Raw genomic sequence first — 15,227 nt, 5'->3', positions numbered from 1 at the left:
CTAAACTCCTTAAAACTTCAAATCACATGTGTGTGTCATATACCTTGAACAGTAAGCTGTGTTGAAGCCCGTCCTTGTCCTGCACTGCTCTGTGCTACACATTCATATGTGCCCTCATCCTCACCGGATGCATGTGCAATCTCCCAAGATGCTACAGCAGAATTCCTAATATAAAAACACATGTGGTAGGTGGGAGTATGACAACATTTAAATGCCAGAGATGTTAATAAGTCATTTTTTCCAAGTCAATTATTATGTTTCTATTGATTTAGATTAACATTAACTGACCTTAACTGCAGCAATTGAGGCCTGCAGTGCTTTAGATGTGGTTCTGGGTGCTTTGTGACCTCCTAGATGAGTCATCAAGAGCTCTTGATGCAATTTCGGTAGACTGGCAAGCTTTACAACTTTTCTATGCTTTATTAATTTGTGAATATTGGCTTTCACTGTGGTTTGCTGGAGTCCTAAAGGCTTTGTAATCCATATAAGGATAGATAGATAATTAAGCATTTATTTCTCATCTAAATTTCTTTAGACAGGACCATGATTTTTTTGTTTTGTGTGCCGTCTACTTCATGTTATCAGACAGGTTCAACTAAAATAACTTCTTGATTGTAGAGGTATGGCAGTAATCCAGCCTTGATATGGCTGGTAAATATGACCCCAAAAATTTTATTTTTGTAATTTGAGATTTAACAAGGGCGGCTAGTTTAGTTTGGATAACTGAATTTCTCTTCACAGCTCATAGATAAATGAGTCATATGAAAACTATGTTTTATAATCAGGTTATCCTCGTCTTACCATTTGTTTGATCATTTGAAACATTTAAGTTTGACAAAAAAAAGCAAAAATATAGGTAAGCTGTAAGGGGCAAATAATCAGGGCACTTTTTAATAAAAATATGTCAACAACTGTAAATGTTGGATTTTCAAAGTAATGAAACAGGAAGTGCTTTTTTTGACGAACCAATAGTGCCTTCGTATTGACATTGTTAAGACCTGTAAATTAAATGTAGCACATTAAATGTGGTTTAGAGCAGAGGTTCCCAACCACTGAGCCACAGGCCAGTACCCGTTTTTCCATCAACACCGGCCAGTAAGTTAAAAACTGAATATGTTTCGAGATTTCCATGGTACTTACAGACTGTAAAAGCAAGTTTGTTTTGAAAACGTAGAAGCATCACTCTGCTTCTGTTGGTGTTCTTGGCAATTAGGAAGAAAATCAGCTAAGAAGGAGCAGGGAGATAAGCATGTGAGCTACCATGGATAACGGAGCGTGTGGCACAAAGGTTAGTTACTATGTTCATATTTGTGATTGTCACAATATCCCAAAAAGTAGAAAACATGGAAGCTGCTGTTATTGACTTTTAGTGGCACATACTGTTGAATATTTAGTACTATGGCATTAGGTTTTTAAACGGTACAGCAATTAAGATAAAAGCATGTTCTCAAATGATTCACACTTACTAGCTTGGGTTCACCTTTGATTAGATGAGATAATGACTGTTCATTAGGATCAAGTCCCTGACCTTGAGTCTAACTAGAGTCTTGATTCTTTAGAGAGTAAGTCTATGTCAAGTATGCAGTTTCTGTTTTTGCTACTTAACTGCAACTCGATTCTTAGCCACAGGCTCTAGCCCTCATCTCTGGATAATGCACATAGTTTTTACCAAAGGTCAGTCACACTTTATAAATGTAATTCAAAACAGATTATCAACAGACAGAAAATGGAGAAGCTTTAATTTTTTATGATGACATAATTGAATATGTCATTTTCTCTAAAAGGCACTGTGTAGACTTGATTCTTGACAGATGAGACAACAAAATGCAAGAACCAGGAAAACTAATGCCTTACAGCCATGCTCAGTGGGGGGAGTAGGGAGCAACTTGATTAGCGCCGTCTTTGCTGGTCATGGGTGCTTGAAGGTGCAGCATCTTAAGGAACCTGATTGAATGCAAGGCTAAATTCTGCAGAGAGCAAAGGAAAAACAGGAAAAGACTCACTGAAAATGTTTCTCCTCTTCCAGAATGATCCCACTTCTGGTGAATCTTAGTCTGTAGGGAATGTCACTCTGCACCGAGCAACCGATGGCAGCAGGCTGCATGTAAAAGCCCTTCACTACATTAGGCATTCTCACCACTGGGGGATCTACACGAGGGATGAAACAAAGGTTAAAGTTACTAAAGAGAAGATGAGGTGTTAAAGTGGCTTTGGTGAAATATTTCTGAAAGGATAGCAGGTCGTAGCCTTGCCTGGAATGATAGTGGTGTAGGAAACACTTGACAGCCTGTGGAAGCGGAAGCCACCCTCATCATTGCCTGTTACCTTGATGAAGAAGCTCTGTGGTGGGGTGCGGAACTCCGGAAGAGTCCATAGCCCCTGTTGGCCCAGGTCAGTAGGCAGAGAAACAGGGATAGTGCGTAAGGAGCGTCCTGAGACTGACATGAGCTCCACCTGGCTCAGATAACCTGGGGGCTTCAGGCCCGTACATTTTAGCATGACATGGGTTGGAAGCCCTGGGAGGAAAGAAAATATTGTGTGTCAATTATCTTAAACACACTTTCACCTTGACATGAAACTAAAAAAGCTAACAGCAGCCTGTCAGCACCTTTAATTGGTCTCTCCCTGGTGTGGTTGAACTCTGAAACAGGCAAAGTGGAAAAGCCGGCCCGGAAGTCTAGACTGCTGACCCCAGTAACCCTCAGAGTATGGCGCCCACTGCAGCTCACCTTTAAAAATAAAATAGCACAGGTAAATTAGCTAACTGTAAAAAAAGGACCTAAAGAACAATTTCCAATGCACCATTCCCAAGAACAGGTACCTTAAGTTTCCAGAATCCAGGCCTGGGAAACTTCAGGTTAATGACACGAGCGGAGTTTGGAATATTCAGCAGTTCCTTAAGGCCCTGCTCAGCACCAACTACCCGACCTTGGGAAAGAAGCACAAACAGAGATTATTCAGAGTAAAAGGGCCTTGTAAAAGACTTTTTCACTTTTTACCAGGTTACAGCCACAAATGTAATGTATTTTATTGTGATTTTATGTGATGGAGCAATACAGAGTGGCCAACAATTGTGATGTAAAAGAAAACTGATTAAAGGGTTTATTTTTATTTTTTTTATAAAGAAATCTGAAAAATGTGGCATGCATTTGGATTAAGCTCTTCTGCGACTTGGGGCCAAAGTGTCGTTTGAGGAATGTTTCTACCAACTTTCTCCATCTAGAGATTTACATTGTTGCCCATTTTTCTTTGCAAATTAGCGCTAGCTCAGTCAGACTGGATGGAGAAAAGCAATATTCAAGCTCCAGAGATGTAATCGTGAACTCCGACCAGCTTTCCTGTCTTTGCAGAAAAATAGCATCCCTATGGCCATAACCTGTCATGTTTTATCATGATTATGGTGTGTTCTTGTCAATGTACAGGGTCAGTTTTCTGCTATACTCTGCATTTTGAATGTAGGCCAAAAAGTTCAGGTTTGTCCTCATCCAACCAGAAGTTCTTCCAGAAGTATTCTCTGTCCCTTCATGGCCTGAGGTAAACTATAAACTAGATTTCATCTAGCTTACTTCAGCAATGGTTTCTTCTTCCCACTCTTTAATAAAGGTCAGTTTCATAGAATCCACATCTAATATGTCATTCTCCCAGACTTAGTTGTGGATCTTTGCAGCTCCACCAGAGCAACCATTACTTTTTTTGGCTGGTTTTCTGCATACTGATCTCTTTTCCTGGCCTTTAGGTGAACGACCAAACATGTCTTGGTAGGTTTTTTCCATCTCTGGCAGATTGTTTGAACAGTGCTCTGTGACATGTTGAAAGCTTGTGACCTGTTCACTCTGTGTTGGTTCATCACAATACATCTAATTAAAGAGAAAACGTAAAACAGCAGTTTGCTGTTTGCCTTCCACTGTTAGATGTTCATATTTCAACATTCACTGGTAATTCTGTGAAAGAATAAGTAAAGATGCATGGAAAAAAAACTGTGTAACAACCAAAGGGGTCAGTGAGCTCGATCTGTGGCGCCGGTCCGCTGAGTGAGACGGTGACCTCTCTGAGGCTGGGGTCAAAGGGCACTTCCCACTTGTTTTCCTGGGCACTGTCGTGGTTGGAGGACAGCAGGTGGACTTTCATGGCCTGAACCGTCTCTTCTACCCACTTTAAAACCTGGCAGGAGAGTAACAACAGCATTATAAAACCAAAAACATTTTTTAAAAATCTGAAATGCCACTCGAGACATGATCATTAGGCTAACCAAAGGTCTCCCTTCTTAACCTAAAATACACAGCACAGGAACCGGAAAGACTTCCTGGCACACATCCCCTTCCCTGCTCTTTGTCTTTAGACTTTTCTTTTATAGTTAAGTATTCCAGAGAGAGGTTTTTGCATAAACAAAGGACAAGTGAAATGCCTCAGCTGTCAAACTGATAACATACAGTTTTCTGCACTCTCAAGCATATATTCCCAGAAGAGCGCCTCGCACAGTGGACGTTTTTAAGGCAGTAGCCCCTCCTGCAGCACAGATTTCATGAATTACGGCTTCCTACTCAGAATGAAAAGCATTGATGGATCTGGGGAAACAAACTTGCATAGTGAACTGCATTTTTTCCCTTGGTTCAACCTGAATAAAACAATAACAGACACAGAAGTCATTCCACCTTTCCAGGGAATCCATTAAATGTACACAGCCAGATTAGGTCAGGTGGTGACACACAGGGCTCACTTTGTCATCCCAATGCTCAAAGAAAAGATTTCCCAAAAGTTGAAATAGCCACAAACAGGTTGATTATACCTAAAAGGTAATGGTAGTTATTACTCACAATATCAAGTCTCTCAGCAGCTCTCAGGACACACATCTGATATTATAGTCTCTCGGTTTTGACAGCTGCTTTACTCTATATGTATAGTAATTATTATGATAATGATTACCAAATACAATTTTACTCTCATTTTCAACTGAAATGAAGACAGAAACAGCAAAAGCCATTGACATTTCCCAGCGTCTCCTTTAATTGGACACAACAGACCCAAAATCTTCCATCCTCTGAAAGCTTAACAAGCAACTGATGTCTAGTGTTTAGTTTAACCTGCTTTGGCCTCTTAGTCTTTATATTGGAACTGGGTGTACAAGGGAAACAAACTGAATCGCTTTATTTCTAGTAAAACAGTCATGCAGTCAACGAAACATTAAAAGAAGTTTTTATGTCTTTGTCAAGTCTCCCCTTTTTCTACATGTTTCAATTGAGTGCTGATAGCAACTGGTCTCTCTTTTAAAACTGGAAACAGTTGTAATGACTGCCACATGTGCAGTCATCACCAGCAGGGCAGGAAACTGCAAACCAAGAGTCCTACATCTGCCTCAGGACAGCGTCCGCTCCTTGTGCAAGACAGGAGGGAGGAGTTAGAATTAATCTGCTCTAAGAGCTCAGATAAAAGAAAGGGAAGCACAGACATGGGACAACTTTCTGTCCAGGCCACGGTGGGGCTCTGCAGCCACACCTCGTCTTAAACACCAGGAAGGCAAAAGATCTTAAGTCCTGAGTAACTTCATCCTGTGTGTCTCAGATGAACAGGGTTACAGGAAGGACTCCCCTCTGTTAGTCAAAGCAGCTCAACAGATGGGACAGAGAAGGAGCGGTAGCACAAGCTTGAGTGCTGCTGGATTCCCCCAGACTCATGCATGTATGTTACCCAAAGAGAAAAATATGCATCAACGCTGCGGTTATAAAGCTTGACTCCAGACATCCCAGTGGGCAGGGGTCAGTTTAGTCTTTACTCAGGTTTAAACACTGCAACCGCAGACATTTGCTGTGAAATGTCCCACTACAAATAGAGTGGGCCGCACCAGATGGAGCCTCTGCTCCTTCTCAGCGGGGGCCTTGACATAAAGAAACTCTTGCTGTGAAAGGGAGCTGTAGTAGTGGGAGGCAGCTCGGACTTGGAGTGAATGATACCTACATTTTTATTTAATGCATGAGAACCATTACCACCCCCTTAACTCACAACTGAATCCACATAATGAGAAAACCAGAAGGGCGACACCACACACAAATTTGAGCAAAACAGAACTCCTTCAACAAAAGCCTAATAATTAAATCAAATCAAATCCAATTATTTGAATACTCATTTGATAGCAAATTATTGGCTATTATAATATTAAAAGTCATTTACCAGCATTTAAAGATGTATTTGTAGTTTATTTTCGCCACTCTTCCATTTAGTTACGGCCTCTGGCCTTGCAGTCGTTTCTTTTATGCAGATTCAGGTGTGGGAGCACACTCAGATGATTGGCTGCCTGGAGGCTGCTGAGGAACCTGATTGGACCTGCTGAATCACCAAGCCAATTGGTGGATGATGAGACCCACCTGCATCCTACAAAAGGTTCCTGGATTCATTGTTTTAGTGGGGCAGCTTTTGGAAGAGGTTTTGTACAGCTGACCCCTGCTTTGCTTTGTGTGGTTTGTTTGGAGACTGTTTTGGCAGCTGCACATTATTTTGGTATTGCTGACCCACCTTGCTCTGCTTACCAGTTTGGTTAAGTGCTTGTTTGTTTTAGCTGGTCAACCCATCCATGCATAAAATCCCAATAAAATATATTGAAATGCGTGCTTGTAACGTGAAAAATGTGGTATTAAAGTATTAATGCTTTTGCAAGTAAACCTGTACCTTTTAAAAATGTTTTCTCCTGTCAGTAGGCAGGCATGATAGCATAGCTTTAATTATCTGGAGGCCAGCAAATAATAAAAAATAAAAACAATCAAAGCCCTCATGTGGAAACAGGATTTTAAGCATTATTATAAATGTCCAGCTCACACTCCAGCATAATAATGCGCGCTTTCCCTCTCTGTTCAACCTACTCGTTTACACATTCCCTCTCAGATCATGACTGTAAGGACTGTGTTATGTTGAGATGAGAATGGGCTGCAGTGTGAGGACCTAAGCAGCTGTGTTGGAAGGAGCAAAACCATTACAGAGCATATCCTGGGATTAGAGAGTAAAATAAGTGCTCTGTATTAACTCCACTCCCTCCCTGCACACAAAAAAAAAAAGACTTTGTATGTGTCATTTGTCTGCACATTATTAAACTGTTATTAGGGGGAATGTTTTGGTCAGAATGGAAGTACATTTGAAGTTTTTAGGAATTAAAGGATTTGCAACATTTTCTAGAAATGTATGCCACACAAGAAGTATAATCAAACAGGTCAAAAAAATAAAACAAGTATGCACAGGTTTATGTGTAACCATACACTGAGGATCTGGTGATATACAATACTTACAAGAGTGAATCGTCTGGAGATGGGGTGTGAGTATGAATCCAGTCTCCTAATACTCCATCAAAAAAATCACATCCAGACTCTCTTTAAACAGCTGGCAGGATTATGGTGTGATAATAAACCCGAGCTGCCCCACACGCAGGCAAATGTATGCTATACATACAAGCATAATTTGACAGGAAACAGATCTACACACGCAAACACTTCAGAGTTCAAAGGTTCAGTGGGCCACTAGTATCCAGCACGTCTGGCTCCAGCCCTGTGCTGCCCAGCCATCTCTTGTGTTGACATGCAGGATACCAGTGTATCTTCTATAGGAAACTCTGGCTTCTTTTACATCTGACTGGGAAGTGAGCCCCGCTGTCTTTGGCCCAGAGAGAGGGGCTTCTGTTACAAGCTCCTTCCGATATAAAAGGATCCTTCATCCGTGTCATATGAACAGGAAGTTTTAATATCAGCACGGGAATCGTTTGATTGAACTGAATGAAATTGCTGCTGTAGCAGTCAGATAGGCTCTGTGCCTGGTCTGCTTCTGCTCTTTTTCAGACCTGGTAGTAAATACAACAGCACGGAAAGCTTGGACAACCCTGGTCAAAATTTATGCAGCTATGAATAGCTGTGTAACTACCAGATGGCATGAATGCATTACATCTAAGCTGACACATTTCTTTAAAAATGCAGGCAAGCTTATTAGGTTTCAAATTTGTATGGTTTCACAGCAATGAAAAAGAAAATGAAAATGTTTTTCCCCCCAATATCATTTTCTTATTACGGTAATACCAAAAAGGGTTATAGGAAATGTTCCTAAATGGCCTGAGGTTTTAGAAGTATAATTTCTGAACACTTCTGTGTTAAGATTATTCACTGCTTGTTGAAGGCTAAATGTCATCATTTAGAGCCAGAAGATCTAAAAATGTTGTAAGTTAAAGCAAATAATTACACATTTTTCTGACAGAAAACGAGCGTGTAGAGCAATGACCCAATAAAACAGAACAGCACAACCATATATGGATGGCAACATGTCGCCAAGAGCTGCAGAACATCACTGTTTACTGTAAACAGAAAACAGGTTGTTTTTATGAAAAAAAGGTCATTCTAATTTTAATATGTTGAATTGATATATGGTCCCATATGGACAACACAGAGGGTGTATTCACCTCAGGAAAGTCCTTTGGTCTGCTTGTTTGGTCTGGACCAAAAGAGGACGTTATGTTTTTTTGTTTGGTGCAGTTCTCGGGGCGGGACAGAGCACAGACCAGGAAACGGAGGAAAACAATTGCTGAATGCAGCATTGCATATATATGTTGTTATTACAGCTGCAATATCATTGTTAGGGTCAAGAGCAGCTCGTTCAACACAGATTTTGCGACATTCTGTTTCTAATTTTGCAATCGTGTGCTGCAAGCTAAAGGAGACTAGGGCTCTACGTGCCCTGTTCCACAACATGCGGGTGGCAGCGTTGCTAAGCAACATACAGCTGATCAGGTATGATTTCAGTATACACCTTTGCGACCAGCTACGGTGGCTTGGTAAGTCCCAAGGTCCACTTCCAAACGCACTCTGGTCCTCAAAACACGGGTCTTGGTCTGCTTGTTTGATTCAGACCAGGGTTCGCTTGAGTGTATTCACACCTGCACAAAAGGTCCGGACCAAGGGGGGAAACAAATTCTGTTCCGTTTAAAGTAGACCAAAAAGTGGCAGGTGTGAATACACCCTGAGAGAGAATGGAGGGAGCAATGTTACCTTCCCCAAAGGTTCGGCTATGCCTAACAGCATAATCACTCTCTCCAAAAGTTCCTCTGGCATGTTTTCCCACTTTAGCTGCAGCAACAACTCACTTTCTCTCAGTGTCTGAGCTAATTAAACAGAGATTGTATATCAGCATTCTGACATCCCTTCCAAACATCTTATGTGTGACATTAGCTTGAATAGACTTTTTATAGCCAAACATATTACCATGAGAAAACTAATCATAGAGAATGAATGGGGGGACAGACATGTGTCCTCTGATTAACATTTTGAAAGAGACATTAGTACAGAAAAGTCAAACCCTCAAGGGAAAAGCAGACGGATTTTGTGTCAAACTAAGACTTTCAGCTGCTTTCATTCACTTCTGCTGTGTTTCACACAACCATGGGACATCTCTCTACTACCATATATCCCCTTTAAAACAATGCACCACTGCTGCAGAAAGTGCAGCATAATTATAAAAAGTATTTTCTAGTCTAACATGGACTACAAGACCAGATCTTGACCTAACCTGTTAACTGTCACTTTCTGTTTACATAACGCATGAATGGCACAGCTACCTGAAAATAATTAGTAACCTTCTCTCCTTCATTTGCTTTGTGGACAATGATTCTATACATTTTCAGAAAGTTAGGCAGTTGTTTACAGAAAAAACAACTGTATTGCTGTGGAATGTTGAGATATAGATCAAAGGTAAATCAGTCACTCCAAGAAATGTCTATTTATAAAGTCTTCATTCTGAGCACACAAAAACATGTTTGCATGTGAAGTATAAAATGAACAAAATGTTACAGAACGCATAATCTTTTACGTTGCCTTCAACTCACTCATTTACATTACCTTTAGTTGTTTCCAGATGTGTTAAAACGGTTTCGTACAATGCTTGTGTGGTTTCATCATTCATTACAGTAAAGTTCATTCTGTCATGCTCTCACCTCGTTCACCTGCTGCTTGTCCAAGTGAAATATTTGTCCTGAGGAGGTGGCGGCGATCTCCTCGTACGCCCTGTAACCAGGCTGGGAGCGGTCACCGCAGTCTCCGGTCAACACAAATACAACCTGCGGACAGAGGAGACAGAGAGTAAGGAAGTTTACTGTGTTAATTACAACATATTTATAGCTCTTAAAAGTTCACATAATTTGTCACATTATAATTACTAATGTCAATGTTTTTCTTTGGCATTGTATGAAGTAGATCAAATATTAAAGTAACGGATAACTGTGAGATGGATGAAGAAGAATACACGGTCTTCAAAAATGTTAGCAAATAAAACCTGAAAGGTGTGACATACATTTGTTTTCAGCCTTCTTAGTTAATAACTTGTAGAGCCACTTTTCACAGCAAGACATTATGTTTAGGGTGAAAACTAACACTGCACATCACCCTTAACACACAATTCCCATGCTGTCTTACGTAGTCCTTCAGCAGGGACAGGGAAGCTGGTTAGAGTTAATGAGAAGATTAATTCAGCCAGGGCTAATAGGGGGATGGTTTAGATCAAAGCATTTTCATGAGTGGCCTAGTTGAAGTCCATACCTAAATCCAATAGAGAATCTGTGGCAAAACGTGAAAATCGATGTACACAAAACATTTTATATCCAATCTGCGAGCTATTTCTGCTGTCTCTTGGCATGCAGAGCTGCCAGAAATATACACCAATAGAAATCTTTGACTCATGGGAGCTGCAAACACTCCACAATTTTTCAGATTTTCATTTGCAAGAAAAGGAAAACCATGTATCCTGTTCTTTCTAGTTCTGTGCTACTTTGTGTACGCTTTTCATGCAGGTCTTTATTTTTAAAGTACATACGAGTGTCTTCTAAATCAGTATAAAACAGCACAAATTTCAGTCTTTGGTCAGTACCTGTGATTGACGGAGCTGCACCAGCCGTAGGACGTCTCTTTTCAGGCGGTAATCTTTGGCCCGGGCATCAGTGAAGACATAGATGAAGGATCCAGGCAGTGAAACCTCCAAGGCCTGCTTTATAGCTCCTATACTCATCTCAGGGCAGTCGCCCCCACCCTGTATGACAAAAGCATGCTTACTTGTGCTATATGTGAAAGATGTGCCATTTAGGATGAATATGTCAGATTTTATATACATAATACCCTTAATCATAGCAGCACTATGTGAATAAAGACAATTTCTCCCGTGGAAATGAACACACACTCTTCATTAGAGAATTTACCAAAATCACACTATTGTTCCCTGTGGCTGCAGTGGTTGCTATTAACCTAGGGCTGTTTGTAAAGTGGAACTATCTGAATTTGTGTCTTAGTACTTTGAGATAGTATCTTTGTGTATTTTCTTTCCCACCTGGACAAACAAGTCTTGCAGATCCTGCTGGAACTTCTTTGGGTCAGTGGTGATGGACACAGGGCCGATATCTGTGAGGTGAAAAATGTCATCAAGAGATGTATCTCAATTTTTGAGTGAACACCTCAGATAAAGTAATTTCAACATGTTCTGGTAGCAAAGTTTTCATCATAACCCCATCAGAACAACTGATTTAGTTGTCCCATCTTAGCGGATTCCAGTTTTACCCTGTTGCATGTTCATGTTGCAGTGATAATAAAGATGCATTCAGCTTTATTTAGCTTGGCCACAGAGAACATTTACAAAATCAAATTGCCTGATAAGTAACAGCCAAATCCATTAGGACCCAAAGATGTCCTAAAGCATGTTGTGTGAAACATGGGTCTAATTTTTACACTGTGCACTGCTGTAAAAAGGATTAATGTACTAACAGAATTACTACATTCATTTTTTTTTTAACAAATCACTGAAATCTGGCCACAGCTTGGACAAAGACACAGGAATCACTTTCTAGTGCAGCTGTCAGCATTTTTATCAGAGTAACTTCCCAAGGTCTGGAGAAGCAGCAGACTCCAGATGATGGATAGGAGCCAGTTAGAGCCCGGTGCTCACTTTGAAAATCTCTGCAGTCAGTCAGTGAAGCAGTAAACATCAGCAATGACACAATGAATGTATTGTTCTCCCTATTGAACACTGTTGCTGCTGTATGTGGTGGTTCTTACAAAGAAGACCCTCATCAGGTAGGGTGGGGCCTCATGAGTTCTGTCTCTGATTGTTATTCTATCAACAGCCATTTTGGCATGTCTTTATAAGAGTAATGATGCAGAGCTTTCAGACATGTGTCAGGCTGATATTTCATACTCGATCATTATCTTTTTTAGTTTTGCTGCCTTTCAAGTTCCCTGCCTCCTCCTCGGTGCCTGTAAAACACTGACAGCACTGTCACGACTCTTTGTTTGTCAGCCGCTGCTGCTTCTTTGCAATCTTGAAAGTTTACAAGGTCCCCGAGGGCAGGGCACATTAAACACAGACAGCATGTGTGGTGTTAGCCACCGCCACCCCCACATGCTCTCCCCAAGGCTGGCTAAACTGGGGGGCTGTGAGGGTTTTCCAGAGGGTGGGGGGTTGGGGGTAAGCTAAGTGTGTGTGTGTATGTATGTTTGTGTGCTGAGACGAGGGGGGACGATTGGGGTAATTACACACAAGCAGTCGGCATATGCTTCTCATCAGAGGACAAACACCACTGGAGCACTCTTATTTTCAAGCTAAAGCCTTTCCAAAGAAGACAGATGCTGGTGGGGGAAGACACTTACCTGTTACTCTACAAGCTCAGACTTTCCTGCTTGATGTATTGCTTGTTTGGGTTTAATGTGCTGCTTCATGACAGTAAACCTCTGAAACGTACGGGCTGGACTACAAGTTCTACTTTTCTCATGTACGAAATTTTTTCCTGTGATTAAAATGTGCAATCTTCAGCAACATTTAGATCAGAGGAAATGGAAAATATACTACATTGTTAAATACTGGATATCCTCACAGGGTAATCTGAGCAGAAACTCAGATTACCTATATAGTAATCTATGCAGGAAAAGCAGTGTCCATGGCATTTGGTAACCTAATTCCAAGGCTATATAGTGCCTTGCGAAGTATTCATCCCTCAAACTTTTCCACATTTTGGTCTATTATGATCACAAACTTCAAGCAAAATGAGGCATTGTTCTCATAATTATTTACAAACATCTAAAAAGTGCGGCCTGCATTTGGATTTAGCCTACTTTAACTCTGATACCCCTAAATAAATTCTGCTCTAACCAACTGGCTTTAGAATACTAAATAGTAAATAGTCCACCTGTGGTGAAGGAACAGACAGACAGGTTGGGGATAAAGTTGTGAAGAAGTTAAAATAAGGATTAGTTTATTAAGCAGTATCCCAAGCTTTGAACATCTCACAGAGCTCTGTTCAATCCATCATCTGTAAGTAACAAGAATCAAGCAGCACATGGCGGTTCACCTGAACTGGCTGGCTAGGAGAGTCTTATTTAGCGAAACAGACAAGAGGCCCAATGTGACTCTGGAGGAGCAGTAGAGCATTCCAACTCAGGTGTGAGAATCTGTCGACAAAATAAAAACTAGTTGTGCCCTTCATTAATCTTGCCTTTATGGTCGAGTGGCAAGAAGAAAGGCATAAGACCTCGTTCTCAGCAATGTAGGGGACACAACACGTTGGAGAAGGTATCCAAGTCAGACGAGACAAAAACTGAACTTTTTATATATATATATATTTATTTTTTATGCAAAACCTAGAGTGGCTATATGGACATCAGTCCTAATACACAATCACCCTTGTAATACACAGCGGTGGAAGAAACATGTGCTTTTCTTCAGCAGGAAAGCCAAAGCTGGTCAGAGCTGATGGGAATAGAGTGGTTTAGATCAAAGCATATTTATGTGTTAGAATTACCCAGTGAATGTCCAGACCTACATCTAATTCAGAATCTGTGAATTAAAAATTGCTGCTCACATATCCTCGCCATCTAATCTGATCTCCAGCTGTTATGCAGAAGTTTCACTTTCTGGATGTGCAAAACTGGCAAGGACAAACTCTAAAAGACTTCAACAGCGAAAGGTGGCTTTACAAATATTGAGTGGGCTGATTGTAAATGTGTTAAAAGGTTATTATGGTAATGTCTAAGAAAAAAATATTAAATCACTTTACTTTCCATTTCCAATTATGTGCTCTTTTGTTGGTCTGTTACATAAAATCCGCATAACATACGTCAAAGTTGAATGAGTATTAATACTTTTGGAAGGCTTGTTACATCATACATCTTTTAAGAAAATAAACATGTGTATCTTTGGCGCTTTCTGGAACAGATTTGTGTGTTAGTAGACCGTACCTGGGTCATGGAAGGGAACCAGGACAAAGTTTTTGATGGGTCTGGTCCTCCGGCTGAGGGTCTTCTCCAGGATCCGTGAGGCCCCCTCTATCACCTGTTTCAAATCGTCGTACATAGAGCCAGTAACATCGAATACAAAGGCCAGCGTTGAGGCGCTGTCACTGGATTCATCTCCCTCCTCAAACCGGGGGAGCACCAAGGAGTCTGCCAAGAGTCTGTGCACGCTGACCAGGAGTGCCAAGACTAGGCACTTCAATAAGGCACCGGACATTTTTATTTCTCCACAATTTACAGCATCTGTCCACCGGAATGAACACATTCACATAAAAATAAAACAAAGAGAAAAAAATTAAACATGAAATGAAATGGCTATTTAAATGAGTCTGGGACGGCTCCAGGTAGAAAAGTTCTTTGGAACATCACGGCTCGGCTGAAACACATCGAAATCAGGTTTGCACAACTTCCAAAGGAGAACATCCGTGCGTAAAGTTTGGAGGAGCGTGAGGACTGGCTGTGCGCTGGAGAGCCCCGGGAGAGCTGGTGCTCTGACGCTTCAAACCGGGGGCGGAGATGGCATTAAAAGGTTCGCAAGACCCAACCTGCTTTTTTTTTTTTTTTTCTTTCCTTTTCTTCTCGTGCGTGTGAGTGTGTGTTTGTAACACGACCCCACTGGCTTAAACAATCTAACATACAGTTTGATTTGCTCTATGAATCGCGTGGGGCCCCTTGTGACACGGTTTTAAACAGATTTGAAGTGGGTCTGTAGTCTGTAACGTGGACTCGCTGACAACATTGTCTTAGTTACAGCCTCGTTTTTAAAAATAACCGAGGTTTATATTCAGCTTGACACCGGTCTAATTTTACACGCAGTCCACGCCGAGAAGCAGCCTCTTGGTAAGTGGTATATCAGGGTGCTCCCATCTTGATCTGGGTAGAAATGTTAGATCATTTAACATGATAAGGTTTTTATTTAAATATAGATTAAATGTCATTAGT

At 41.0% G+C, this 15,227-nt stretch overlaps 1 protein-coding gene across 1 annotated transcript in view; it reads right to left on the bottom strand.

The window, feature by feature from the left end:
* hmcn2 (hemicentin 2) overlaps positions 1–15,014 on the bottom strand; it is a 74,213-nt gene extending 59,199 nt beyond the window's left edge. The window contains exons 1-10 of the mRNA XM_047380853.1: positions 14,232–15,014; positions 11,335–11,405; positions 10,882–11,040; positions 9,953–10,075; positions 3,990–4,161; positions 2,822–2,928; positions 2,609–2,729; positions 2,253–2,516; positions 2,004–2,148; positions 44–165 (exon numbers count right to left, since the gene is read on the bottom strand). Of these exons, the coding sequence (XP_047236809.1) occupies positions 44–165; positions 2,004–2,148; positions 2,253–2,516; positions 2,609–2,729; positions 2,822–2,928; positions 3,990–4,161; positions 9,953–10,075; positions 10,882–11,040; positions 11,335–11,405; positions 14,232–14,550 (1,603 nt within the window). The 5' untranslated portion in view covers positions 14,551–15,014. The remainder of the gene's footprint in view (positions 1–43; positions 166–2,003; positions 2,149–2,252; positions 2,517–2,608; positions 2,730–2,821; positions 2,929–3,989; positions 4,162–9,952; positions 10,076–10,881; positions 11,041–11,334; positions 11,406–14,231) is intronic.
* Positions 15,015–15,227: the final 213 nt, after the last annotated feature.

Source organism: Girardinichthys multiradiatus, chromosome 12 (genome assembly GCF_021462225.1).
Source record: "Girardinichthys multiradiatus isolate DD_20200921_A chromosome 12, DD_fGirMul_XY1, whole genome shotgun sequence".
Taxonomy (NCBI): domain Eukaryota; kingdom Metazoa; phylum Chordata; class Actinopteri; order Cyprinodontiformes; family Goodeidae; genus Girardinichthys; species Girardinichthys multiradiatus.
This window is presented reverse-complemented; position numbering and strand designations above follow the sequence as displayed.